Source organism: Lichenostomus cassidix, chromosome 2 (genome assembly GCF_008360975.1).
Source record: "Lichenostomus cassidix isolate B80296 chromosome 2, HeHo_3.0, whole genome shotgun sequence".
Classification (NCBI taxonomy): domain Eukaryota; kingdom Metazoa; phylum Chordata; class Aves; order Passeriformes; family Meliphagidae; genus Lichenostomus; species Lichenostomus cassidix.
Window position 1 is genome coordinate 2457882 of NC_139482.1, and position 27288 is coordinate 2485169.

The following is a 27288-nucleotide window of genomic DNA, read 5'->3' on the forward strand; positions in this document are numbered from 1 at the left end:
GTTCTTGCACTGTTTGGAGGAAATGGGAATTCTCTGCTGGATGTGTTTAAGGTGCCTTTAGATGTTGGGATCGTCCTCTGGATCCCCCTGGGGAAGGAAACTGAGGCACACAACTCCTCACCCCCTTCCCCAAACCCAGGAAAAAGATCCCAAGGCTCGTTGGGGTAATAAAACCTCAATTTGGGGTGTCATGGAATAAGGTTGGTTTCTTTAAAAATGGGATTTTTTGAGCATTCTTGCACTGTTTGGAGGAAATGGGGATCACCCATCTGGATGTGTTTAATGCAGATTTGGTTATTGGGATCATCATCTGGATCCCCCTGGGGAAGGAAACTGAGGCACACACAGCCCTTTCCCCCCCAAACCTAATAAAAAGTCCCCAAGACCTTTTGGGGTAATAAACCCCAGTTTGGGGTGTCATGGAATGAAGCTGATTTATTTAAAAATGGGATTTTTGGAGTGTTCTCCAAATCTTTGGAGGAAACGAGGATCCCCCACTGGATGGGTTTAAGGCACATTTGGTTGTTAGGAGCATCCTCTGGATCCTGCTATGGCTGGGGAAACTGAGGCACACAACTGTTCACCCCTGCCCTAAACCCAAAAAAAAAAAAAAAGGATCCCAAGGCTTTTTGGGGCATAAACCCTCAGTTTGGGGTGTTGTGAAATAAGGTTGGTTTATTTAAAAAAATGGATCTTTGGAGTGTTCTACCACTGTTTGGAGGAAATGGGGAGATGAATGGGGGGATGTTTAAGGCAGATTTAGTTAAGGCAGATTTAGTCCATCCTCTGGACCCCGATGGGGGGGTGAAACTGAGGCACACAACCCCTCACCCCCTCCCCAAACCCAATAAAAAGACCCCACGTTTTTTGGGGTTTTTTTGCCATAAAATCCTGATTTGAGAAGCCATGAGCTAACATCAGTTATTAGAGAAAGAGATTTTGGGCACATTCTGCCACTGTTTAGAACAAATGGGGATCTCCCACTGGGATGGTGTTTAAGGAAATTTCCCTTAAGGAGAGAGGTCCCCAAACCCCCTCGGGGCCTGGGATGAGATCTGTGGGACACAACACCCTCCAAAATAAAACAAACTCCACTATTTCACCCCCAGCTCTGCTTGTCTCTCCCCCTGCTGCTGAGTGAAGGGTGGGGTTGATCATCCCAACACCTCCAGCCCCAGCCAGGAGCTGGGGACCCCAAAATCCTCCTGCTGGGGACCCAGGGGGCAAAGCTGAAGCAGCTCCAGCGTGTCTGGGGAGGCACCCTGGACAGGCTCTGCCCCTCGGCAGGAGAAGCCCCAGGAGATGCCATCATGGGGATGATGATCACCTCCAAACCCCATTCCTGCCCCATCCCTGCCCCACCCTTCCTGCAGACACCTCTGGCAATGCCACAGCCATGAGGATTCTCCTCCACCACCCCAAAGGCAGAGAGGCACAACGGCTCTGAGGGGCACTGGGGGCATTCCCAAAACCCCTGGGCTGCTCCATCTTCATCCCACCTTCCCAAATCCCCTCCGGAGCCACTCCCTGCTGCAGACATCCATGTGCTAACGTCTTGCACTTGTTTAGACTCAGCCCGGTTGCCGTGTGCAGTAACTTCTTCCAGATGTGAGCAGCTCTTTGCATAACCTCCCCGTGGCCACGTCCTGCCTGTGCTGGGTTCACTGCAGAGCTTTAGTTAATTTTTTTTTTTTAATGCCCTTTCTCGCTCTCAGCCCCGCTCTGCTCCACAGGAAAAAATTCCTGGCCAGTGCCACCAAAATATCTTCCCTATCTGAAAGCTTTTTGTGAGATGAGTGTTTGGCCCGTCTGACTTCTCTTCTACCCTGGAAACTTTTCCAAAAAGCTACATAAGCTCCTGGAAATGCAGCCAGTGCTGGGGTTGAGGGTGAGACGAGGCTGGAGGTGAGAGACAGGGATTTAAGCTCTGTTCCAGAGCCCAAATCCCTGTGGCATTTTCTTGGATGTGGCACAGGGGATGAGGGAACTCCGGAGCTTGGAGCCCTCTTGGCTCTGAAGCATGAAGGTCTTGGGGTGGTCAAGGCCCTGATGGCACTCTGGGGGGCTCACCAGGAGCTCTTGGAAGAAGCTGAGCCCACCTCTTACATGGAGATCTGGTGTTTCCCAGATGCAGTTTTTCCTTCCAGATGTGGGAGAAGATGTTCCTGCAGTGGCTGTTGCCACCAAGATGAGAAGAAAAACCTTGGAAGGGGCAGAACCAATGACACCCTTGGGTGAAACCCTTTATTTGACAGGAGTGACCACAGCCATGTTCCTGAGAGACAAAACATGAGACAAAACACCCAGGGCTGTGTGGGGTTTGCTGAAACATCTTCCTGAAGCTCCCAGCAAATCCCACCTCACCCAGTTTGGTGAGATCCCACCCAGCCTGGTCTGGGGCCTTTGTTGTGTTGGGTGATGGGACATGTGGGCTGGGATTGCTCACTGAGGCTGGGATTTCTCACTGAGGCTCCTGGACCATGGAAAATGACCACAGAAAGGGTCCACAGAGGGATCTGAGGGTTCAGAGTTCACTCCAGCCACTGTTAGGGAACAAGTTCTCCAGGAAGACAAAGTTCTGGAGAAGCTGGCAACAAGGAGCACATGGACTGAGGTTTGTTGACACAGAAGTGTTGGGTCTCCTCCTCAGCATTTCCCAGCAGCGTGGTGGCCATGAAAGGGACATCTCCTGTAGCCTTATCTCTTCCTTGCCTCTCCCCAGGCCGTGAGGTGGCAACCACAAGGTCACAGAGGGTCTTAAATGAAAGATCAGCCACAACAATACAGGAAAAATGTGTAGGGAAACCAGGAGAGGTTCCTGTTTCCTTGGTTTAACTGACTCCTGGTATTTCAATTTGCATTTCCGTAATTTCTGACTTCTCCAAAGGAGGTGTCACCAAGGATCAGTGACGATGAAAGCTGAGGCCCTGTAACAGCTCAGAGAGCTTTGGCTTTGTGAGGAACCATGGAAGAACCTGGAGCTGTTCAAGAAGTGTCAATGGGACAGCTGGGGACACGTTTAGTGGTGGATGTGACAGTGCCTGGCAGGTAATGGTTGGACTTGATGATCTTGAGGGTCTTGTCCAACCTAAATGATTCTGTGAAGAGCCAAGTGGACCTGGAATGATTAATTCCAAGACAGAGCCACATCCTCTAGCTGGCTCTGCCTGCCTGGGATTCCCTGCTGGAACAACTGTGCTCTGCTGAGCATCTCCTCTAGGCCAGAATTCCCATGGAGAGATGCTCCAGGAGATGGTGAGAGGAGGTTCTGTGGTGTCCACCCTTCCTGAGGGGCTCAGGGCATCCACAGGCCTGGGCAGAGCAGAGGGAAAAAGCCCTTCAGAGTCCCATGGGACACAGGGTGGAGGCTGGGGACACAGTCAGGATTTTAGGGATGTACCCTGGGCTTGGCAAGTGGTTTTCCCTCAGCAGCTGGTTTTATGAGATGGACCATGGAAAAGAAGGGATCAAATCAGGCCAAGGGAGGGAGAGAGAAAGGATAAAAACTAGGGGAAGCAAGAACATTCCTGGAGGCTCTCTGGCCTCTCTCCCTCCAACCTCCTGAGAGGAGCAGGAGGAGGAGAGAGACAAAACAAAAGGCACAAGAAAAGAACGAGCCAAAACAACACAAACACGAGGGTTGCGAGGTCCAAAGCAAGCAGTGCCGGGCAGGCCCCTTCCCAAAAACCCGTCAGCTTCCCGAGGATCGGGGGTCCTGCAGAAAACACTGCCCTTTTATGGCCAGGAGAGGAGGGCAGAGCTCGGGATCCTGCCCTACTAAGGGAAAAGAGCTCCCGCTCAGTGTTTGCAAGGAGAACACCCACAGTGAGTATAGACAAGCTCTCAAAGGACGACTGAAATACTGCTGCTCGTGTTGACCCCGATTCTTCTCTCCTTTTTTCCCTTTTATTTTGTTTTTTTTTCCCTCTTCGAGTTCTCACTTCTGCCTCCAGACTAGGGGGTGGGGAAAAAAAAAGGAATTTTAAAAGGGAAGTGATGATCCAGGCAGGGCTGGCTGGGTCCAGGTGACACCTTCCCATCACGGTGGGTGGGTGAGGGAGGTGGGTGAAGCCCCCTGAGCTGCTCCCCTTCCTGCAGGCAGCTGTGCTGGTGTTTATCCTGCCCTGTGGCTGTGTTTATCCTGCCCTGGGCCGTGCAAGGGCTGTGATCCAAGCAGGGAAGACGTTGTTACTCCACTCTCAAACACGATGGATTGTGCCAAGGCCATCCATCCACTGCTGCAAATCCTGGCTGACCTGGAATTTCGCTGCCTGAGAGGGAAGCACCACCTCCCAGAGCTGCAAAAGTCACTCCATGCCATGGCAGGTGGTGTTCTCACCAGGAACAGCTTTTTGCCTCTGCTTGGCTGAGGCAGGGAGGGGAATCCACGCTACAAGTAAGACCCTGGCTTATAAAAAACCCCAGTGAATTTGTATTTTCTGTATTTTTCATGCACACAATAATTTATCCACCCACAGGTATCTTCTGGATCGAGCAGCAGCCAGGTTTTAATCCTCAGAGGAGCTCATATTGGATTCTAGACTTTTTTTTCCTACCAATTTTGTAATCATCAGGTTAAATTTTATTTGTGGCAACACCAATATTAGGAAGAAGTCTTAACCTTTGAGTTATAGCACAGTGATGAGAAGATCCAAGCATTATTGAGGAAATGCTTGGAGGAGTGCAATGGGTTTGGTGGGCAGGTTTGGGCAGTGGGGGGCTACAGGGGGGGCTGCTGTGAGGAGCTGCTGGGAGCTTCCTGTGTCCAATGGAGCAAATTCCAGCTGCCTCCAGGATGGACCTGTCACTGACCAAGGACAAACCCAGGAGAGATTGTGGCAGCACCTCTGGGGAAAACAGATTTGGGAAGTGGGAAAATCCCTGTACTGCTGCAGACAGAGTGAGAGGAACAACCCTGCAGAGCCCAAGGAGGGGCAGGAGTTGAGATTCCTGAGATTCCATGGTGCAGCCCATGGAGAAGCAGCTGTGCTCCTGCAGCCCATGGAGATCATGGAGCTGAGATCCACCATGGAGAGCCCACACTGGAGCAGGGAGATGCCTGGAGGAGGCTGTGCCCCCATGGAAAGCCCACACTGCAGCAGGTTCCTGGCCCACCCTGGAGCTCTATCCATCACAGCCCAGCTGTTGGCCTTCAAAAATACTTCTTGGGTGCCAAAACTGGAGCCAGGTGAGGCTGTGCTGTCTCTTCACTCTGCCTGCCTCAGCATGGCTTCAGAGCTGTGCATCCCTGGCTGTGCTGATGTTGGCAGATGTTGACTCGTTAGCAACAAGGCTCATTAGAACTGCAGCCCTTGAGGGTTTTTTTCATGGAATTGAGGAATGGTTTGGGTTGGAAGGAACCTTAAAGATTATTCATTTCCAACCCCCTGCCACAACACCTGCAATGAGAAACGCAGAATCACATCACAGAATGGTTTGGGTTTGGGGAGATTGTTAAAGATGATTAATTTCCAACTCCCTGCCATGGGCAGGAACACCTTCCACTGTCCCAGGTTGCTCCAAGCCCTGTCCAACCTGACCTGGAACACTTCCAGGGATCCAGATGGATGCCCTAAATGGGTTCTAAGGGAGGAGATCATGGAGCAGCTGCCCTGACCCTGCTTTTGGAGCTGGCTCTGCTCATCCCTTTGGATGAGTTACAGCAGAGCACAGCCAGGTCATCGTTTTGGGTGGAAAAAAGCTTATTTTGAGCATTACTTAAGAGCAGGTTTTACGACCAAGGTCTGTGCTCTGCATGCACCAAGCAAGCCAAGCCAAGCCAAGCCAAGCAGCCCAAGCCAAGTTGTCCTTACTGCTGTTGTGTTGGAGAAACAATCTCTATTAACAACTTGACTTGGCAGTTTCAACATTTTGGGGAAAGAAATATTTTTATTCTCCCACCAGGCCTTTCTCCAGCCATTACTGGCTACTGCTTTCCTGCACGAAAAATTGAACTCCTGTGGTTTTCAGGGCACTGGTCAAAAGTAAATTCAGTAAAATTTAACCTTTTTCATGATAAAGCACACGGATTGTATGATCTAGGTGGGAAAACCACAGGATTTTACATATTTTTTTAAAGCCTTTCACAATCCAATTAAAGAAACTAATTTGGACAAAAGGTCCTTTTGTTGCTTGAAAACTGTTGAAAAAGACAGAAAGCAAGAGGTTTCAATGGTCATTTCTCAGGATGGCAATGAGTCCATGGTGTGGTTCAGCAGAGATCGAGTCCAGGGTTTTTCAACATCCTCTTCCACACCCTGGAGGAGCAAGAGCAGCCCCACATCTCCATTTCTGCAGGTGAGGACTTTTGGGGACATCAAGTACCACACTGATGGGAAGAAACTCCAAAAGGCTCTCAAGAAAGGAAAAGCAGACAAGAAAGTTTCCAATGAGCTTTGAAAAGAATCTGGAGGATAAAAGTCTGAACCATTCTCATGCTATGCCAAGGCTGAACTGGCAGCACGAGCTGAGATCTTGGACTGTCCCCAGAAATCCCTCAGCGTGTGGCCAAGGTGTGCTCAAGGTGGCAGCTGAAAAGAGACAAGAAATTGTTATTTCTCAGCCTTCCCTGAGCACATCCAGTGCTCAAGGCATCACTTTGCTGCTGCAGGAAAACCTGATGTGTCCACATTTCCATAGCTGTGTGGTGCTGATCTCCAAGGGGAGCATGGTGGAGAAGCAGAAAGAGCATGTTGGAGAAGAAAAAAGAGCAATTAAATGACCAGTGGGATGAGGCAGCTGCTTTTCAATGTGAGATGGCAGCTCAGGATGGTTCAGCCTGGAGAAGGGAAAGCTCTTGGCAGCTTGTGAACCAGGGGCAGCAAATCCTGAAGGTGATGAGGTCATTAAATGCAAGATTATTGACCAAATGAGAGCAGGTCATAGAATCCCAGAACAGTTTGGGTCGGAAGGAACCTTAAATATCATCTCATTCCACCTCTTTCCACTAGATCAGATTGCTCCAAAACTGGTTTTGGAGTGTTACCTCCTTTTCCTGCTGGAAAAGACCAATAGGTTTGATAAACCCACAGAAAACCAGGGCAGTTACTGGACCAGACTCCCAAATCCAGCGAGACACACTTGGATCACTGCTCCTCACCCCCAGACTTCCTCAATTAGGAGCAATAAACTTCATCCCTCATCCCATGCAGAGCCCAAATGTGCATTAAGCAGTTCCTTCGTGCAAAGCTAAGGGTGGAATTTCCCTGACAGCTCCGAAGGGCGTTGGTGTCACCCCTGGGTTTGCCAGGTGTGGATCTGCACGGTCTGCCCAGCACGGGGCTGGCAGCTCAAAGGCAGCTTTGCATATCAAAGGAGAATGCGGTAAGAAGCAGCTTTTCATTAGTCAGGAAGTTATAAATTGATACCTTGATTGAAATAATTATCGAGAATTACAGGAAATACCCGGAGATGCATTTATATTCGAGAGAGTCTCCAGGGAGTAGGGGGAACTTTGCCCCAAATAGGAGTTTCTGTTCAGGGATGCAGCACTGCAAAGTGAAGTCCCACCTTTCAAACCCCCCATATCAGTCCTGTCTTTTTATTTTTTAAGGATGAAATAGATTCTTATTTTTTTCCTTTGGATAATCCTAATTTTTAAGACTGCTGGGGAAATGCTGGAATTGCAAAGCAGATATGTATGAACTATAATACTTCTACAGCCCCTTCTCTCCCCTCTGGCTTTTAGATCCCTGGAATCCACAGGGAGTTTTCCATCATAACCAGAGTATCCAGAGAAGCTGAGGCCCCTGGGTCCCTGGCAGTGTCCAAGGCCAAGCTGGACAGGGCTTGGAGCAACCTGGGATAGTGGAAGGTGTCCCTGAAATGGCAGGGGGTGGAATGAGATGATATTTAAAGTCACTTCCAACCCAAACCATTCTGAGGTTCTATAAAATTGGTAACGTGAAAGACAAGAAACCATCTTACTCAGTAAACAGTCATAAATAGGAAATATCCAGTGAATTTTCCTCCCCTGCCTAAGCCATGTTAAATAATGCCACAAAAAAAAAACCAAACAAACAAAAAAAAAATCAAAACAAGAAAAATCCAGGATGAAGATCACAGAGAAATAGTCTGATTTATGTTAGTGCTAAAACCCTCCATTAACTGCTGGTACTTGTGCTGATATATTCAGCAGAGAAGGTTCCCTGCCCATGGCAGGGGGGTGGAGTAGATGACCTTTCAGGGTCCCTTCCAACCCAAGCTATTCCATGATTCTATGATCCTAAAGACACAGCAGTGAAGTGAAGGCCTGAAAGAAGTGTCTTAGGGTGGAGAGCTCAGTTTTTCCAAGATAAATTTACAGGGGGGTTTAGAAACACAAACTCCAGGGGCAGATATGGCAAACAAGCCATGGGCACCTTCAGCCACGGCTTTGTAAAATCCAAATCCAGAAGCTGCAGTCAGATGAGCTGAGGTTGAAATTAAATTAAGACTCCAGCCAGCTCCTGCTCACATCCCTGCAGCTCCAGCACAGCTGGAAGAGGGAAGATGGCAGGGACAGATGACACGAAGGCGAAGGAAAGCAGTGCTGGAAGGAGAGAACATTGCTTGGAGGAGTTATTTATGATCCGCCGGGAAAGCGAAGAGATACACAGCCTGGGACTCCCTGGGGATCTGTCCCAGGCCTGGTACTGCTCAAAATATTTTTTTAATAATTACTTGCATGAATAGAAAATTTGCTTCTTACAGCTGCAAATGATAGCAAGCCGGGAGGGACTCGAAGCGCTTTGGAGGATGGGCTGGAACTTCAAAACAATCTTGACGTAGTAGAGAATTAGCCTGGAAAAAAAAAAAATAAAGTCTGCAATTTAGGAGAAACAAAGGGAAAATGCTGCTTGTGTAAGAGGAGTTGTGCTGCAGAGCACAGCCTGGGAAGGGAATGGGGGAGCAGGGATGAGGCAGAAGTGTCACATCCCTGCCTGGGATGAGCAGCCCTCCTCATTCTGAGGGAAAAGCAGCAAACCACAGGCAAGGGGAGGTGAATGTTGCCTGCAGGACACGTGGAGTGGTGATTTAGACCAGATTCTGCAGGCTCTGAGAATCCTCGCCTGGAGTGTGTTGTCCACGTGGATATGGGGATTTGAGGGCTGCTGGTGGAGTCCAGGAGTTGGTCAATCACAGAAGTTGGAAAAAAAAATCAAAGACTCACCGCACTCTAAAACCCCCTCAAAATAATCAACAGACTTGGAGATATTTATTGCAGAGGAGACCAGGTTTGGGCAAAAGCTACCTCACTACTTCAGACCTTTTACAGATATTTAAAGTGGTCTTTTCCCTTCTACTTAAACATTTGCAAAGGCCTGGAGTGACAGGACAAGGGGGAATGGATTCACACTGCCAGAGGGAAGGTTTGGATGGGATATTGGAAAAGAATTCTTCCCTGTGAGGGTGCTGAGGGGTTGGAATAGAATTCCCAGAGCAGCTGTGGCTGCCCCTGGATCCCTGGAAATGTCCAAGGCCAGGTTGGACAGGGCTTGGAGCAACCTGGGATAGTGGAAGATGTCCCTGCCTGTGGCAGGGGGTGAAATGAAATTATCTTTAAGGTCCTTCCAACCCAAACCATTCTGTGATCCTGTGATTTTATTAGAAGGAAAAAGGTCATTCTCTTCCTCTCTGTGACCAGCAGTGATGGGCTTATGCAACAGAAAAGGAGCTTTAATTTAGACAACAGAAAAAAATGTGGGGGTTTTTGTTTTGGTTTGGTTTTTTGTCTGGTTTTTTTTATTGAGTGCAGGCAATTTTGGGTTTGGCAATTCAGCTGCTCAGTATCAGCCCTGAAAATTTTCTGCAGATTGGTTGGAAAAGAACTGCTGTGATTTATACAGCTGGAGTTGATCCTGACTTTGTACAGGAAGAAACTGTGCAGAGCTGAAAAGGTCCCTTTTTGCCATGTTCTCTGGCACAAACTCCTTGTGAAAGGTGTCAGTTCAGAGCTATTCATGGAAATGAAAGATGAACGTGGAATCTATGCAGCTTCCTGCAGAAAGTCAGTAGGAAATCCATTGCTAAAGCTGCATTTCTCCACCAATATGTGGTTTTTGTTACAGAGAGTGATTTTCATAAAACAGAATTTTTTTTCTTTGTTTTCCCTCCTGGTTTAATGGCAAGAAGAGAGGTGCATTGCTACAGCCATGAAATCAAAAATCACACCAGAGGCACAACAAGGCAGCCTGGGTTTGGGATGGTGTGAGTTCATGTTCCCAGATTCCCTGCTGTTGACCAGATCTTCCTTAGACAGATCTCACTTCTGCAATAACCAATCCTGCCAGGCCCAGTAGGGAATCACATCTTCACATCTTCACAGCAACTCATGAGCTCTCAGGAGCAGGGAACTGTCCCAGATGATACTTGGTGGCACAGAGGAACCAACATCCACCTCAAAGTCCTAGGAAAGGCTCCCACTCACCAGCCCTTCTTCCCACAGGTGAGAACACTGAGTATTTGATATCCTCCCTCTCTCATGGGTTTTTTTACTGCTTAAAATGAAAAATTTTTGTCACAAGGGAAAGATCTGTTCTTTGGAGAAGGAAGAGGTAAGGCCCAGGGAAAAGAGTCCCTGGGCTGAGGGTGATTCCTATTTAGCCAGAGGTGAAGAACCTGTAGGTCTATGTGGAATATGAAATTCCTAACATGGTTCTTAAAATTATCACAGAATCAGAGCAGTTTGGGTTGGAAGGGAACTTAGAGATAATCCAGCTCCATTCTGTGCCGTGAACAGGGATAACTTCCACTGTCCCAGGTTGCTCCAAGCCCTGTCCAGCCTGGCCTTGGACACTTGCAGGGATCCAGGGGCAGCCACAGCTTCTCTGGGCAGCTGTGCCAGGGCCTCACCACCCTCACAGGGAAGAATTTATTCCTAATATCCACTCTAAACCTACTCTCTCTCAGTGTGAAGCCATTCCCCCTTTCTCCAGCCACTCCAGGCCCTTGGAAATCATCTCTCTCCATCTTCCTTGCCAGCTCCCTTCAGGCACTGTGAGGCCACAATGAGGTCACCCTGGGGTTTCTCTCCTCCAGGCTGAACAACCCAAACTCTCAGCCCTCTCTTGGTGCCACAGTGATGCCACTTGCAGAGCAGCAGCTGCTCTGTGCCAGTGATGCCTGGTGACACCAGCAGCTCACAGGGAGCCCCTGGGCAGCTCTGATCGTGGGACACAACAGGGACTGATTGGTCCCTTCAGGGGAGACACTGGGAATCAGGGAAGGGAAGTGACAGTGGGTATAAATATATAAAATTGACATTGCTACACAGACTTTAAAAAAAACAAAACAACTTTATGCCAAATATGCATCCCTCTCAGTGGAATGGGTTTGTTCTTTCATTCTTTCTCAGACACACTTCTGAAGACCCCAGAACCTCTGGTGATTGACTCACCTCACGTTCCCAAGAGCCAGGTGTTTCTCCTGGAAATGCATCAATCCTTGCTCTCTCCCATTCTCGAGGACCTTCCTGAACCTCCTCAAGCTTTTTCATTTGCCAGAATTCACTGGGGTAAAGCCATGTGGATGCTGCCCGAGTGGGTGGCCAAGGCAAGGAGAGGGGAAGGATCTTCCTTACCCTCTCTCACAGGGTGCACCAGGAGCTGGAAGAGAAAGAAACCCCAAGAGGGAGGGCAGCCCTTCCTGTCTGAATGGAGGAATTAATTAAGGAATTTTGCAGCCTGAGGCCAGTGCTGGGACATAATGGCAGGGTGGGAGCTGCAAGTGTTCACAAGCTGTGCTGAGCTCAGAACTCTCAGTGTCAGAATCACAGAATCCCTAAGGCTGGAAAGGAGCTCAGAGATCAAGTCCAACCATCACCCCAACAGTTTTCACCACTAAACCCTGTCCCCACATCCCCATGTTTTTTGAACACTTCCAGGGATGGTGACTCTACACTGCCCTGGGCAGCCCCTTCCAATGCCTCAAAACCCTTTCTATGAAGAAATTTTCCCTGATATCCAAACTAAACCTCCCCTGGCCCAGCCTGAGGCCATTCCCTCTCCTCCTGTCCCTGTCCCCTGGAGCACAGCCTGACCCCCTGGCTGTCCCCTCCTGTCAGGAGTTGTGCAGAGCCACAAGGTCCCCCTGAGCCTCCTTTGCTCCAGGCTGAACTCCTTTCCCAGCTCCCTCAGCCTCTCCTGGTGCTCCAGACCCTTCCCAGCTCTGTTCCTTTCCCTGGACACTCTCCAGCCCTCAATTTTTCTTGCACACAAAATTCCAGGTGCAATGTCAGGCCATCCTTGAGGTACAGGACATCACTTTCCTTGGGCTTCACCCCATTCTTGCAAGGACAGATACATGGCAGAAATATCAATTAATCCCAAGTTAATGACCCCTTCTTTGTGCATCCACCATGCACAAATACTACCTGCATTAAAAAGCCTCCCCAAACCTGCCACAGGCCCTTTGATTTCACACATGCAATCCCATCCACTTCACAGGGATTACAGGGATAGGATGAAATTCAGGCCTGGGTCCCTTTAATTGTTCAGATGATGTGTAAGCAGTTTTAATGTGCCAGGTGGAAAGGAAATCATTCCCGTTTCACCACCACGTAAAAAAGAATTATTTACATGGATGTGAAGCAGGGGTGGAGCATGCAAAGCTTTATCTCCTGATGATTTAAATCCCAGGCAGCATTCCATTTGGGAATGACACCAGATGGGATTCCAGGGTGCAGCTCAAGGTCATCTAAACACTGTGCTCTGCTCTGAGCTGAGTGGGATCATCAGGAATCACACAAAGCCATGACAGAAATTTAATCCACTGCCAGAGACCCAGGGATCCTCGGAAAGAGCACTGGGAATGCTCCTTCCCCTCCAGTTCAAGGACACCAACAGCCCTTGTTTGGAAGTGAGAGAGGGAAGGAAATCTCCTGGCACAGTGATATTGTAGGGAAAGTGTGTTTATGCTGTGGCTTTCTAAACCTGTGATTTATAAGTAGCTGGTGGGAGAGGCAGATGGTTCATTTAATATTATTTGAGACAAGGAACTCACCTGCAACTGGAGACAGAGCCACTGCCCAATATCCTGTGGATAACCTATTCCCAAAACTACCCCAGACCTGCAAACCATTTTTTTTTTTTTAATGAAATCACTCCTAATTGAGCAGCAATTTCACTTCATTGCAGGATTTCAGACCTGTTTCAATCAGGAGCAGTCCCTGCCTGGGTGTCACTGCTCTATTTTTACCAGGCACTGCTCCAGCCCTGCCTCCAGCCCTGCAGCCAGAGCTGCCTCAAGGTGACAGTGTGACCTCCATGGCAGCAGCACCTGAGAGCAGCCCTGGGATCCCCAGGTTTGACTCCTGCAGGGAATACAGCTCTGCAAGCATAAAAAACATTGTGCTCTTAAAAGAAATGTTGGTGAGTACCCTTAACAGCCTGTTAGGGAAGGGATTCAGCCCCTTTACCCCTCCCTGCAGGGCTGTGTCCAGCTCTGGGGCCCCTCTGGAACCAGGCTGGGAGAGCTGGGAATGCTCACCTGGAGAGGAGAAGGATCCAGGGAGACCTCAGAGCTCCTGCCAGTGCCTAAAGGGGCTCCAGGAGAGCTGCAGAGGGACTGGGGACAAGGGATGGAGGGACAGGACACAGGGAATGGCCTTAAACTGACAGAGGACAGGGATAGATGAGGTACGACCAAGAAACTCCTGATTTCTCTGCACTAGCAGAGGTTGCCCAGACAAGCTGTCGCTGCCCCTGGATCCCTGAAGTGTCCAAGGCCAGGTTAGATGACAACCAAAAGGTGTCACAACAGGGGGTGGGGCTGGATGGGCTTTAAAATCTCTTCCAAGTCATTCAATGAAAAGCAGCAGGGTGATGCTGCCCTGTGACACAAGAGCTTCTCCAGCACCTCACTATTTCACCTGATCTCTCTAGTGTTGCCATTCCCTCCAAGGTCAGGAAATGCCAGCTTAACCAGATCCCACTGAAGACCTCATCCAACAACAAGGAGCCACCTCCCCTCATCCTTTTTACCTCACACCAGGGCAATTCATCTTTCCATTATGCCAAAACCAGTATGTCCAATGAAATCCAGTTTCTGAGGAACAGAAGGTCTGAAAGACTAATGGATTAGTCTGCAAGCCATTACATCTGCTGCCATGGACTAATACCACGTTTCCAATATGTTAAGGAAATGATGTGGGAATGTGTATTTATTTGGGAAAGAGTATTTAGCTGAGTGGTTAAGCTCAGCCCATTCCCAGATTTCCGTGGAGATCTGTTCAGTGTATCTTTGCACCAAGGAGAGGAACCTTTTATAGATCTCAAGGAAATGGCAAGACCTCAAATCACTTGGAAATTTCAAAATATTTGTTCCTCCAGTGACTGTTATGTAAACCCAGAGTCTTGCTGAGGAATCATTCGCTATGTAGGTCAGGAAAGGGAAAAGCAACTTTGTGTCCGAGTATTGCAAGGGACAAAAGCGGATACTGAAAGTGAAGTATATTTTTAATTTTCCTGCCTGTTTCCTTCAAGCAGCACCACGGATTTTTCCAGATGCAGAGAAAACAGCATTTGCAGATATGTACAAAAGTTTGTTTTACAAACAGCAGCTACTTTGGAATAACAAAATTGCAAAAACATAGAGCAGCGTTAGAAAACCAGCTCAGGGGGACATTTTCTATCTGAAGCACAATTTAACAGACTTCACTAAGTAAAAATACCCCAAACCCTTCCCTCAACCCCTCCCCAGTCATTCTCTACCTGATGGAATTTCATTATAAAGCTTTGACTAAAGATATGAAAGACTTTAGTGACAGTGCAGTAATTTTTGATAACTACAGTTAATTGACCATATTTCTATTACCTTTTCCTGGCCTTAAAAAGTCAAATCAGATCTGAAATATGATAAAAATCTGACTCTGGAGCAATATTTTCACTAATAGGTATTGAATAGTAATGGTTATATTTCTATATTTTGTTGCACCATGAACCCTCTAGTTCTATTTTCTTGGTAAGGGAAAAAAACAAGTTACATTTGTACTGAAAATTATAAAACTACAACAAATATCACTGAAATATTTGGTCAGGACTCTGAGATGGGCTGCTATTGTTAGAAACATATCTGTAAATATATCCTGACTTGAGTTCTAAATGCATTTAACACTAAAAATCATAAGAAGTTTACAAAAAGGTGGAAAGGTTGCATGCACACACTTTGTCACTAAACTGTAAGTGTAGGAAAGGGGTAAAGAGCAGAGTTTTGGGTACTTCTAGAAAAGTGAAAAACCTGCACGGCCAATTGAGTTTCAGGAATGTGCTGTGGGTGGGCAGAAATGGAGGGAATCAGCACCATCTGCAAACCTCCCTTTGAACTTGCTTTTCATGTTTCACAAGTGTATTAAAAAAAAAAAAAAAAATCATCTAATTTGGGAGAGTTTAATTCAATCAAAGAGAGAACGAATTGACGCCTAAGCGAGAAATTACTGCTTTTAATTTTCAAAGCTACTGGGTCCTGATGAGATTAAGAAAAATCATTTCCAATATTTGAAAATGAGAAAATGAAAGCATCTCCAGATATTACAGAAAGTCAGTAATGGAAACTGTTATTGTACAACAGTGCTTGTTAGCTCTACTCAAACCATTGTTAGTCTGTTTTGTCATAGACCCCAATTTTCAGGTTCCATTATGCCCATTAAAAATTCTGGTTCTAAGTACACAACTTTCTAAACCCCCCAAGAAAAACTTTACAAATTATTTTAAATCAACTCAATCAGAATTGCAAGAATTGCAAGAACTACTCAATGGTCTTCAGCTTGAATCTATTTATTTTTTTGCAAACCATTTACCTGTAACATAAAATTGGTTTTGGTATTAACTTTTACTTTGAAAAGTATTGTCCATGCTTTTATGAGGCATCCAGTATTTTTGGAGTCCTACTTTACCAAGATACACTTCAATATCTGCACTATCAGTATCTGATATTCCCTATGGTGAATGGGATACAGCTACAGAGGTTTTATAAAGGAACCTTTATGGTTGGTTTTCTCAAAAAAAAAAAAATTATCATCTTGTCAATTTTTCAAAAAGTGCTTTGGACAAACTCGTGATACACTCATGGTTTATAATGTTCCAAATGTGTTGGAGGATGCCAAGCACTGTAATAGGAACTGAAATGAAAGTCAGGAAGTGTTTAGAAACACTTTTTTAGCCTCTGAAGGACACTGCTGTTTATCACAAAAATTAATCTTTTCAACATAAAAAGTTTAGACAAGTTGGATATTAAGCTCCAAACTCCTTCATCACACTTTTGCTCACCGCTTGTCAGTTTGACAATTCCCACTGTGCATCATCTCACCTTTTCCAGCAGAATTCCAGAACATCACAGCTCAGGAGGGATTAAGACAGAGTGGCAGGCTTTGTATTCCTCACCTATATCCTGTGTAGAATGCAATAATCAACAATCAAGACAGCATGGAAACAGCTTCCAGCAATAAAAAAAAAAGCATTTTCATCAACTAGAAATGGCAGCCTTTATAAGAAATTGACTTCACAGTTTAATAGTTGCTAGCACATATTTCCTAAGGTGTTTATAAACAGACTTGAAGACAGTCCTGACTGCTGCACCCAAAAAGTGGTGGCAGCAATTCATCTAAATGTCATTCATGGCTTGGAAAAGCTGATTCAAGGAAATCAAACTGGCTTTTTTTTATTATTATTTTGTAAAAGTTGCATTTGACATAAAAAAAAATAAAAAATAATATCAGCTGTCGAGCTCAGTCCTTCTCTCTTGAAGCAGAGATTTGAGTTCACCGTTAAGTGGGAAAGTTTCAGCTAATTCAGCAAACAACCTTCACTTGTGACACTGTCAAAACAGTTTTTTTTGTAATATAACACTGAAAAACTTCTGGAATACAGTTTCCATCCTCAAAAGATCGTGCTCAGCTGTATCTGCTGCTCTCACTGGGGCTCCTGTTGTTGGAGTAGCTGCGATCACTGTCGCTGTCAGAGCCGTAGGACCTGCAAGGAAAAGGATTCAAATGCCTCAAAACTGCAGTTTGAGCCTCAAATTTAAAGTTGTATCATGTAAAAAAATTGGCAAGACAGATACGGAGAAGAAAACACACAGATCTTTTACAGGGTTGTATTTCTTGTAACTGAAGTATGCATTAGAAGAGACTTGAAATTGAAATAATTATTGACTTTACATGATGAGAACTCTGTAACTCAAGTCAAACTGTTGGTAACTTCTTGCTTTTCTCTGTTACAGCAAAAAACCATCCAAAATTCATGTTTTTGTAAATGCTAACTGAGCTGAGTGAGAAGTGTATGTATTCTAACAAGCCTAATTTTACACCGCAGGCATTTCTCAAGTAAAACAATTTCACAAATCCTTGAGTTATATATTTTATTATTTGAAGGAGAGTCTTAAAAATTAGGCCTCATAACCACAACAGAAGTGTGTGTGTGTGTGTGTCTGCAGTGTGGAAATTGTATTTAAAATGTTTTGGCTTCTCCAGATGAATTCCAAGCTCAGCACCTGGCCAAATGTCAACACAGAGCCCAGATGGTTTCAGACAAGCCACAGGACACGTTCAAATTACACAGAATAAGCTTTCAGAGATTTTCCAGCCTCCTGCCTGTAAGGGAAGCTTTCTAAGTGAAAGGTGAGCATTTCCTAATCCAACACTGTTTCTCTGAAGCTTCTCAACGTAATAAAGCAATGGGTTTTTAATTATTTCCACATTCTTTTTTAATCTTATTAGTTTCCCCTCAAACACAAAATGGAAGTTGTCTTGTGGAAATGGGTGAGAGCAAAGTACATGAAGAGTTGGTATAAAGCTGTGAAAAAATGAATGTGAGGAGAGGATGAAAATTTACAGTAGTCTTAGAGACCTGTGTGATTTATGAGTAATTGGGGGCATATTTAAAGGTATAAAACAAATCATCAGTGATATTAAATGTGTCTACAACTCTCCATATCTCCTGTTCCATCTCTGATCTCTGTGAAATGTGCTTAACTTACAAATACAAAAATCCCCTGGACTGAGGAGAATAAAATTTGGAATAAATTCATCAGATTTGCAGGTTAAAATATTCTTTCAAAATACATTCTAGGAAGTTAAAAATTAAATCTGGATTGCAGCAAAACTTTTAATTTCCCTTCCAGATTGTTTTAAATCCACTTCTGCAGCATAACTGAAAAGAATTTACCATCCAGTGGAATTCTCTGCATACCAGGCAGCTTTTAATCCTTAACAGGGCACTTGATTAAAATCTTGAGAGCTCATTGACTGGGTAGGTTTTAAGAAACACATAATATTATTATTTAAAAAAAAAAAAAATCATTAAGGTTGGCAAACATCTTTGAGATCATCAAATCCAATGGTTAACCCAGCCCTACAGTCTGCACTATTAAACCATGTTCTCAAGTGCCATTTCCACAACTTTTTAACACTTCCAGGGATGAGGATTCCACCACTTCCCTAAGAAAATTTGCTAATTTTGAATGCATGCACACAACAAACTGGAAATCAACCTTCTCTTATCATGAAGAAAATCTCCTTATTCCCTGTTTGGCATGTCAGGACTTCCAACTTCCTCACTCACACATAACTGGTTTAATTTTTTTAACCACCCTCTGTTTGTGTTCAGCAAACCCTTCTGCAGTGCCAGACCCACCTGGATCTGCGGTCGTAACTCCGAGATCTCCGGTAGCTGTCGCTCCTCTTGCTCCTGCTCCGACTCCTGCTGTAGTAACTGTCATAGGTGTAGGACCTGCTTTAAAGGGGAGAAAAAGTCACTGTGAATTTACAGCTTCTGGTTTAAATTGCTATTTTAAACGCTGGTTTAAAGGAGGTTTATATAGAGACATGAGGGGCTCTGTGGGAATTACTTTCAAGGATGTGGTAAACAATTCTACACTTTATGAAAGTTTCAACCTAACAACAATCTTTAACATAACAGTAAAAATCTCAAATTTTATTAGGAAAGGCATGCTAAGTATCTATAAAGCTTTGTGCTCTTTTTTCTGTAGATGCAGTAAAATTCTTGTTTGCTGACACTTTTGAAAACAAGCAAGTTATTCCATTTATAACTCAACTTTATTTAAAAATAAGCAAATATATTCACTATTACTCATAGCATCACCTGTAACTGTAATGGCAGGATGGTTTGGTTATATTCAGCTTTTGAAACTGTCTTATGTTTGTTTAATAATATAATACACTATAATTATATAATAAAGTCTAATTTAAAGAAATATAAACAGAAGTATACTAAGATGTTTTGATAGGCAGCACATTTCTTGCAAAGTTTGTCTAAAAGTACAATCCATACCTGGATCTACTGTGATGACAGTAAGAACTGCTCCTGGATCGACTCCTGCTATAGCTGCGACTGACAGAAACAAAACCACACAGGGGTTTTTAGTCAACCAAACCCAAAAGTGCTGAAGAGAGCAGGGGCAGAGGGAGAACAAGAGGAGGAGAACATGTTTGGCAGATCTCCAGCTGGACAAACTCACCTACGGCTCTTGTAGCTGTGGTAGGAACTACTCCGACTCCTAGAGCGATCTCTGCTGTACCAACCCCGGCTTCGGCTCCTGGAGTAGCTCCTGGACCTACAGCCAGTGAACACCCAGAAAGAACAACTGAGGAGGAGAACAGCACAAAATGGGATGCAAAAGAAGTTCTAGGTCTTTACCATTCTAGCTAAATATTTATTCCATACTTGCTAAATGATAGTGCCATTAAGTTGATCCCAGGGCTGGAGCCTCTCTGCTCTGGAGAGCTGGGGGTGTCCACCTGGAGAAGAGAAGCTCCAGAGAGACTTCAGAACCCCTTCAGGGCCTAAAGGGGCTCCAGGAGAGCTGGAGAGCGACTTGGGACAAGGGATAGAGGACAGGACAATGGGGAATGGCTTCAGACTGACAGATTTAGGCTAGATACTGGGAAGGAATTCCTCCCTGTGAGGGTGGGGAGGCCCTGGCACAGGGTGCCCAGAGAAGCTGTGACTGCCCCTGGATCCCTGGAAGTGTCCAAGGCCAGGCTTGGAGCAGCCTGAGATAGTGCAAGGTGTCCCTGCCCATGGCAGGGGGTAGAACTAGATGGTCTTTCAGGTCCCTTCCAACTCAAAACACTCTGTGGTTCTACGACACAGGACTGTTCAAAAGGAAAAAAACCAGGAGTTGAAAAACAAAAACATGCCTTGAAAAGACGAGAACATTCAAGTTACCAGGGCAGGCTGTGGGAATAGCACAAACTTCTCACCTGTATGAGTATGTAGAACTTCGGGATCGACTTCTCGAGTGACTGTAAGATATGGACCTTGTTCTGTGTCTGGATTTAGACTCAGATTTACTTCGTGACCTGCTGAGACTCCTGGAAGGGCTGTTGTCATCTCTGCTGGGAGATTCCTCCTCACTGGAACTTTCCTGGTTCCTTGGCCGCCGATTTAGCCTGGCTGTTTTCCTCACTTCATCAAAAAGAGACCCAGGCCTTACCTTATTTTTCGCTTTTATTTCAATTCTTAAACCTGCAGGTTTAGACTCTGGTGCTGATGCTACATTTTTAACCTCTGTGGTTGTACTAATTGCTGCAGGCTGTAAGTTACCAACACCTTGCAAAGGCTTCCATTTATTGTCTATCATATTGCTTTGTGCATTTTCAGTAATTTCACTTTTTAAACTACAGTCTTTAGCACCTGACACAGGGGCAGAGTTATTTTCCTGCTTTCCAGTTTCTCTTTCTTCTTTAACATTAACCAAGTCTCTAATGTTGTTTCCCAGTTTGACAGCATCTTGCTCAGGGGTCTCAAGCTGTAAGTCTTTTTTTATAGCAGAACTTAAAGCATTGAGAATGACAGGAGACAAAACGTCCATGTCCACCTTCCCTGGCGAGTTACGATCCGGAGTACAAATGTCCATGTTGTCATCTGTCTGAATAACATCTTCCAGCCCATTCTGGTTATTTTCCTCTGCTTGTTTCATCTCACTCTTGCAGGCAGCCACGTTTATTCCTGAGTTGAAAACACTGGTTGAAGTGCTTGTTTCAATGGGCTCTTTATTAAGGTTGCTGCGATCTGGCGAAGCCCCACATGCGGTGTTTTTATCTGCAAGGTTTTCATTCACACATGACTTTTCACCATTTCCCATTTTATCTGTGACTATTTCATCCTTTTCATAAACTTGTTTTTTATCCTTTATGTCCCTGCTAAGCTGCTTTTCTTTTTTATCATCCTTAGTAACCGGCTTTTCATTTATCTCATCATCCTCTTCTTCCCCGAACTCAAGCGGGGGCTGCCAATGAAACATTTCTTTTCTTTTCTGAACTTTGTGTTTTTTCTCCTTTTTCCCTTTCAATTTTTCTTTTGCCTTTTTGGAATGTGATTTTTTAGGAGTCTTTTTCAACCCGTGTTTGTGTTTTTTTGACTTGCCTCGAGTGTCTGCCGAGCTGGAACAAGAACTCTCGGATTCAGAAGATGACAACTGTTTGCTTGTCTTCCACGCGCAGTCAGAACCCAAAAAGCCTTCTGAGGAATTGGATTGTTTTTTTATCCTTTTGGTTACACTCAGCTCCGTGTCAGACGCTGAGGTGGCCTCTCCTTCTTCTTTACTAGAGGAGGGTCTGGAATCCCCCCTTTTATGCCTTACTTCTCCTCTTTCAGAATTTGACTCTGAGTCCCATTTGCTACCTGAGTAGGATTTGCGTTTTGTTTTTGCACCACTTCTGGGTTGCTCCGAGCACTTCTCCTTAGCTGCTTTCTTTTTAGAGTGATCAGAATCCCACTCACCCTTGGCTTTCTCCTCCCCTCTCTCAGAACTTATGCTATTTTTATCCTGTTTCTCAGCATCTCCTTCTACTGCAAAACGGCCTTCCTTTTCTTGGGCTGCTCTGGCCTTGGCAGAGCGCTCACTGTCGGAGGAGAAGTCTGAGGATGACAAACTGTCACTCTCCTTCAATCCTCGGGAAGACTCATCGTAGTCTTTAGGATGGGTGTAAGGCAAAGTGCTTTCAGAGCTCGTTTCCCGCCTCAGTTTGAGGCCCTGAGCTTTGGGATTGCTGGATTTCCTTTTGCTGCTGTGCCTGTCCTCATCGCTGAGGGAATAGTCGGACGTGGACTCGCTGTACCCCGACCTGTCACTACGGTATTTGCTCGGGGATGGGGACCTGCCAGAAGAAGGAGATTTTGTCCTGGAGCTTGATGGACTTCTAGACCTCGAGTAAGATCTCGAGTATGACCTGCTTCGAGAGGACCTGCTCCTGGACCTTGGCCAGCTCTCCGAGCTCCTGTCACTGCGGCCTTTGGAGTAACCACTCCGATCGCTCTCGGAGCTCCTCTCCTGCTTGCGATACGAGGAAGAAGTGTTGGCCTCCTTAACGACCACTAAATTGTAATTAGTTTGGGTGGGAATTAAGTGGGTTGTTTTAGCTTTCATCTCCTGAATTCGCTCATATGATGGCTTCCATGGTTTCTGCCCAGGTTTCCACCTTGAAGGTGGGGGGCTGTCACTTAAGGGGATCACAGGGAGGTTTTCTGGGACAACTGGTGGCACGATAACTTTGTCACTGGGCAGTATCACTGCTCGGACAGGCTCAGTAGTCTTGGTCAGCTTAGTGTCATTTAACCGTGCTGAAATATTTCGTGGAGAATTGGGAACAGTCTTTTGCTGCCTGGGGTTTGAACTTGACCTTGACCTACTTCGAGAACGTGATGATCTTGAGGCTGACCTTGATCTAGAACTTCTTCTGGAGTAAGATCTTGATTTAGATCTAGACCTGGATCTGGACCTGTAGTACGATCGAGAACCTCTGCTTGATAAACATGATGAGGTCTGGTCTTCCTTATCAGATTTAGACCAGTCTCTCCTGGATGAACGTCTGGAAGACAATGAGGAAGAACGAGATTTCCTCTCATGGTCGCAAGATGATTTTGTCCTCCTGCGGAAGGAATGAGAGGATTCTACATCTGATGAGGCTGACGTTTTCTTTTTCTTAATTTGCTTGTGCTTCTTGAAATGCTTCTGCTTTTTAGATTTCTTTTTATGCTTCACCTTCTTCTTCTCCTTCCTGTGCTTCTTGTGATGGCTGGAATATCTCACAGTGCTTAGATCAGCATAACCGTTATGTGACCAAGACCTGGATCTCCGCGATGCACTTCTCTCATCCCACCTGCTTGTACAGGGGTCACTCAACCTGCAAAACAAACAACAAAGCCCCAGCTAAGTGGAAATTCTTTAAAACCTTCAGATAAACTAAGCATTTTTAAACCTTATTTTAAGTAAGTTAAAAAAACCCCTAACACACACACTTTAGTACCAGAGAATTGTGGTTTTACTGAATTTTTACACTCAGTTGAAGAGACAGAATTACATCAGTATCAAGAGCTACTTCTAAAAAGTAAATTGCCAACATCAGCAAATTTTGCATATTGTAGAATCTGTGTAGAGATTTAAGGTTTTAATTACCCCAGTCTGCAGGACTTTGACCTCTACAACTACATCCTAAAACACATTTAAATACAAATTTTAAAGTATACCACAGTACATAAGAGAAAACCAGTGGAAACATTTGCAATTGTTCACTGATGGTTATGTATAATTTTCAGTTTCCCTTTTGAAAATTATCTCTCATAATTTGATAGAAGCTCATATTTAGTATCAAGTCATCAGGAATTTTGGAGAGCTGACTTCCATCCACCACACAGTTTGCAATTGCTGAAAGAGCACACAAACAATAAAGGGTAGGTGGATTTGACTGTTTTACTCCAAAAAAACCATGTAATTCACTTTGAGGATAAGGAAATCACTGAATCCTTAAGGTTGGAAAAGACCTTTAAGATCACCAAGTCCAACCATCAGCTCCACCACATTATTCAGCACTAAACCGTGTCCTCAAGTGCCACATCCATGTTTTCTAAACACTTCCAGGGATGGTGACTCCACACTTCCCTGGGCACTCTGTTCCAGTGTTTTCTGTGAAAAACAAATCCTTCTATCCAATCTAAACCTCCCCTGGCACAACTCGAGGCTGTTTCCTCTCATCCTGGTACATCTACACAATCGATCAGGGCTTGTCAGAAGCCAGGACATTTCAAACCCATGCTGAGGCTCTTACTTGTCTCCTTTGCTCCACTTCTCCCCACTGGGAGGTCTGTAGGTCCTCAGTCTCTGCATCTCCTCCTTCCAGTGCGGAGGAGTTTCGCTGCTCTCCTCATCCTCGGACTCGGAGCAGGACCGCGATCGTGGTGGAGTGTGATAGCGCTGGGGAACAAACACACACACAACACAGCTGCACAAGTGTTTTCTTACATAACCACTGCATCTTCTCATACTCTGAGAGTTCTGCAAACCCTGAGAGAGGCCAGCGGCTCACCCAGTTTTTCAGAACATGAAAGGAAGAATCAAGGAAGAGGGAATGGATTCCCTTTTGGAATAACACAATTACTGCAGATAACTAGCCTTGTTTTCAGTATACTGAAGCACAGATGTTTCACTTTAGTCAGACACTTCATTGCTCGTAGGAATAAAGACAAGCCCCATTTCTAAAGTTACTGCTGTTCAGCTCTTCAGAAATGCGAGTCCAGATTAAGTCACTTTAAAGCAATTAAAAAAACCCTGAAAACCAAACCCAAAACCTAATCACAAAACACCTCCCCAACTCTTTCACAAAAAAGAGAAATGAAGCTTCACATTTAAAAAATTAAACTTAGGCAGAGCATTCAAGTAGGCAGTAAGAGCTACTTGTGCAGAAGAAAAAAAAAGGAACTCTACTGTTGCTAACTCATTATTTTCCATTACCCAGTGGGATACACACTCAGGTAAATTCTGTGAGGAAATCAGATGCTCCTTGACTCAATAAAAGCACACCTGGATTTGACTCAATTATTTGGAGCACTTATGAAAGCAATAAAATGGGGGGAGAAAGTGTTGTCCCCCAAAATAAAATCACAAAACTGCATGTATTGATTTATCCAGGTAATTACAGAAGTGTTTATGACACCCTTTTTAAATGAAAAAAAAACCAAAAAAAAAATCAAGATAACTTGCCACTCAGCGCTTCCCTATCATATGAAGTAACGACTACTTAAAAAAAAATAAAGCTTTAACAGAAGAATGGAAGCTCTGTTCCCCGAGAGGCTTCGCCCGGCAGCCACTCACGAGAGAGCAAACTGCCACTGCCGGGCTGCAAGGCACACCCTCTCACTGTGGGACAGATCCCCGGATGGCCGGGAAAACGCGCGAGAAGAGTGCGCGGGAAGGCACGCGAAGGCACGCGATAGCACGGCCGAGCGTATAAAAGCAGTTAGCTGCGCCACACCTGTGGCCATTTTGTTGGGGTTTCTCGGAGGGAGCAGAGGTTCGCCCGAGGGTGAGCTCTGTCCCCCTCACCCCCTTCGCGTTTTTCTTTCTGCAGTCCGCGCTTTTCCTGGCTGTCGTGTGCGCCCGTGTCCTGCTTTGCTTCGCTGCTTGCTCGAGGATGGTCCACCTTCGGAGGAGCCTCATGTTCGCTGTTCCTCCGACGGCCGACCAGCCTCCGTGCACCCAGCGCAGAGCCACTGCTGCCTGCACCCTGCCTGCACCCAGCCTGCACCCAGCCCGGAGCCGCCGCTGCCTGCACCCAGCCTGCACCCAGCCCGGAGCCGCTGCTGCCTGCAGCCACCGTGCTCCGACCCTGCCCGCCTCGAGTCCCGTTCTGCTCTCCGCCCGGGAGCCACGCAGACTCGCCGCTCGCCACTCCATCTGCTAAACGCTCACCGACGGGGAGCCAGGGGTACAGCGGGAGTGATTTGCCCGGTATTCTTTCTCTCTCTCTCTCTTTCCCTCTTCGTTCCTTTTCCCGTCCCCCTTGGGTAAGAACACTTACCCTTTCTTTACCAATAAACAATTTTCAGATAAAATATTGCTTAGTTTCTTTTTTTTGTCCGAGAAATCCATCAAAAGAATCCTTCCCGAGTCCCCCTTTTAGAGCGGAGCGGGACAATGTAAATGTATTGATATGTGTATAGACACTTTTTTTGAGGACTTCCACTTACATGAAGAGGTTTGGCAGCACCAAACCTTGGTTTGGTTTATGGTTACCCAAATGCCACCTGCCAAACTGATCCAGGAAAAGATTCTTTAGGAGAAAAATATGCTCAGTCATGGCAGATTGTATTTTGAAACACACCTGAATCAAATGCACAAAAAAAATTTCTTACTTTCTCCCTGTTGTACTAACTAAAAACAACAGCACAGCAGTGCAGCATTTTGGGCTGTGGATTGTGGATTATTAGAGAACAGGAAAACTTTATAATTATACATTAGAAAGGGCTGCAGACACAGCTTGGTGTGTTTCTCTCTGCTGCTCAGAAAAAACAGCCAGGAAATCCAAGGAGTGGAGAAGAATAAAAGCTCTTGTCACTCCTTATTACTTTAGAACTTGTGGCTCAGACAGGACAAATCTGGCTGAAATAACTTCCTCTTTAAAAAGAAATTATTTTATTCTTACATTTGAAGACTTCTTGCAGCTGAGATTTAGCCATTAGTTTTTCCAAGCGATCTTTTAAGTAAAAACACAGTAACAGGAAGGATGGGGGAAAAGTGTTATAAAATCAACTACCTGACAATTTCAGTGCTTTCCAAACTACAATCTACAACACTTAAATAAAGGGTCACACAAACCCCTTCAGGGAAATTCAAAGCTCAAAGTCAGGGAAGATACTCTGGGTGAGAGGAAATATAGAAATAAATAAAATTGTCACATACTATTGTGCCTCTTCCTTTAATTTTTCGTCCAGATTTAGAGACTGATGGTTTCTGGTCAGTCAGAACTGGCGCAGCATCAAGAAGCTTCCTACATAAATTAATAAAGTATGAACTTACATGGCAAAAAACAATTAACTTACAATTAGTTTAAGTTAAGAATGAGAAATATTCATCATCTTATTCATTCATTTTTAGACAGAACCAAGAATTCAGTGTTTTTTTCCCAAGAAACAAAGCAAGAGAGTTCTGCAACAAAAGGCAAATCAACATGTATTTGTTTTCAACCAAATGTGCAGCCTGATCTTTTGACACAGAAATAAATACTAACAATGAACTTGCAAAACACTGTCACTAGAGGTTAACTTGTGTTTGGAGCACAAATCTTGAAGACAACATGGGCAGAAGAGTTTCAGGATAGGTCACAGGTTGTAAAGCTTTGCTTCTTTCCTTTCAGCTTATGTAATATCCTCCCAAGTAGTTACTAAATCTTTGGGAACATGAGTGATGTTCTAAGGAAAGACTTACAGGAGACTACACCATTAACAGAAATTAAAAATCCCCAATACCAAGCAAACCCAACACTGATTTTAGAGGTATCTGGCACTGTAATGGATT

The 27288-nt window shown here is 45.2% G+C and overlaps 1 protein-coding gene and 1 long non-coding RNA gene across 8 annotated transcripts in view; one reads left to right on the forward strand and one right to left on the reverse strand.

The window, feature by feature from the left end:
• The first annotated feature begins 13210 nt into the window (after positions 1 to 13210).
• Positions 13211 to 19199, forward strand: LOC146440712 (uncharacterized). The gene is made up of 3 exons (XR_014849646.1): positions 13211 to 13349; positions 17447 to 17593; positions 18582 to 19199. It is a non-coding gene; the product is annotated as an uncharacterized LOC146440712 (long non-coding RNA).
• The window catches only part of NKTR (natural killer cell triggering receptor), a 37449-nt gene continuing 24573 nt past the window's right edge, over positions 14413 to 27288 (reverse strand). For 5 of the 7 annotated variants that reach the window (XM_085050132.1, XM_085050129.1, XM_085050128.1 and 2 more), the window contains 7 exons: positions 26674 to 26761; positions 24044 to 24189; positions 20198 to 23122; positions 19453 to 19548; positions 19266 to 19325; positions 18609 to 18707; positions 14413 to 16946 (listed from right to left, as the gene is read on the reverse strand). In XM_085050132.1, the coding sequence (XP_084906258.1) occupies positions 16868 to 16946; positions 18609 to 18707; positions 19266 to 19325; positions 19453 to 19548; positions 20198 to 23122; positions 24044 to 24189; positions 26674 to 26761 (3493 nt within the window). In that variant the 3' untranslated portion in view covers positions 14413 to 16867. The remainder of the gene's footprint in view (positions 16947 to 18608; positions 18708 to 19265; positions 19326 to 19452; positions 19549 to 20197; positions 23123 to 24043; positions 24190 to 26673; positions 26762 to 27288) is intronic. The other 2 variants (XM_085050131.1, XM_085050130.1) reach the window with 1 other exon arrangement.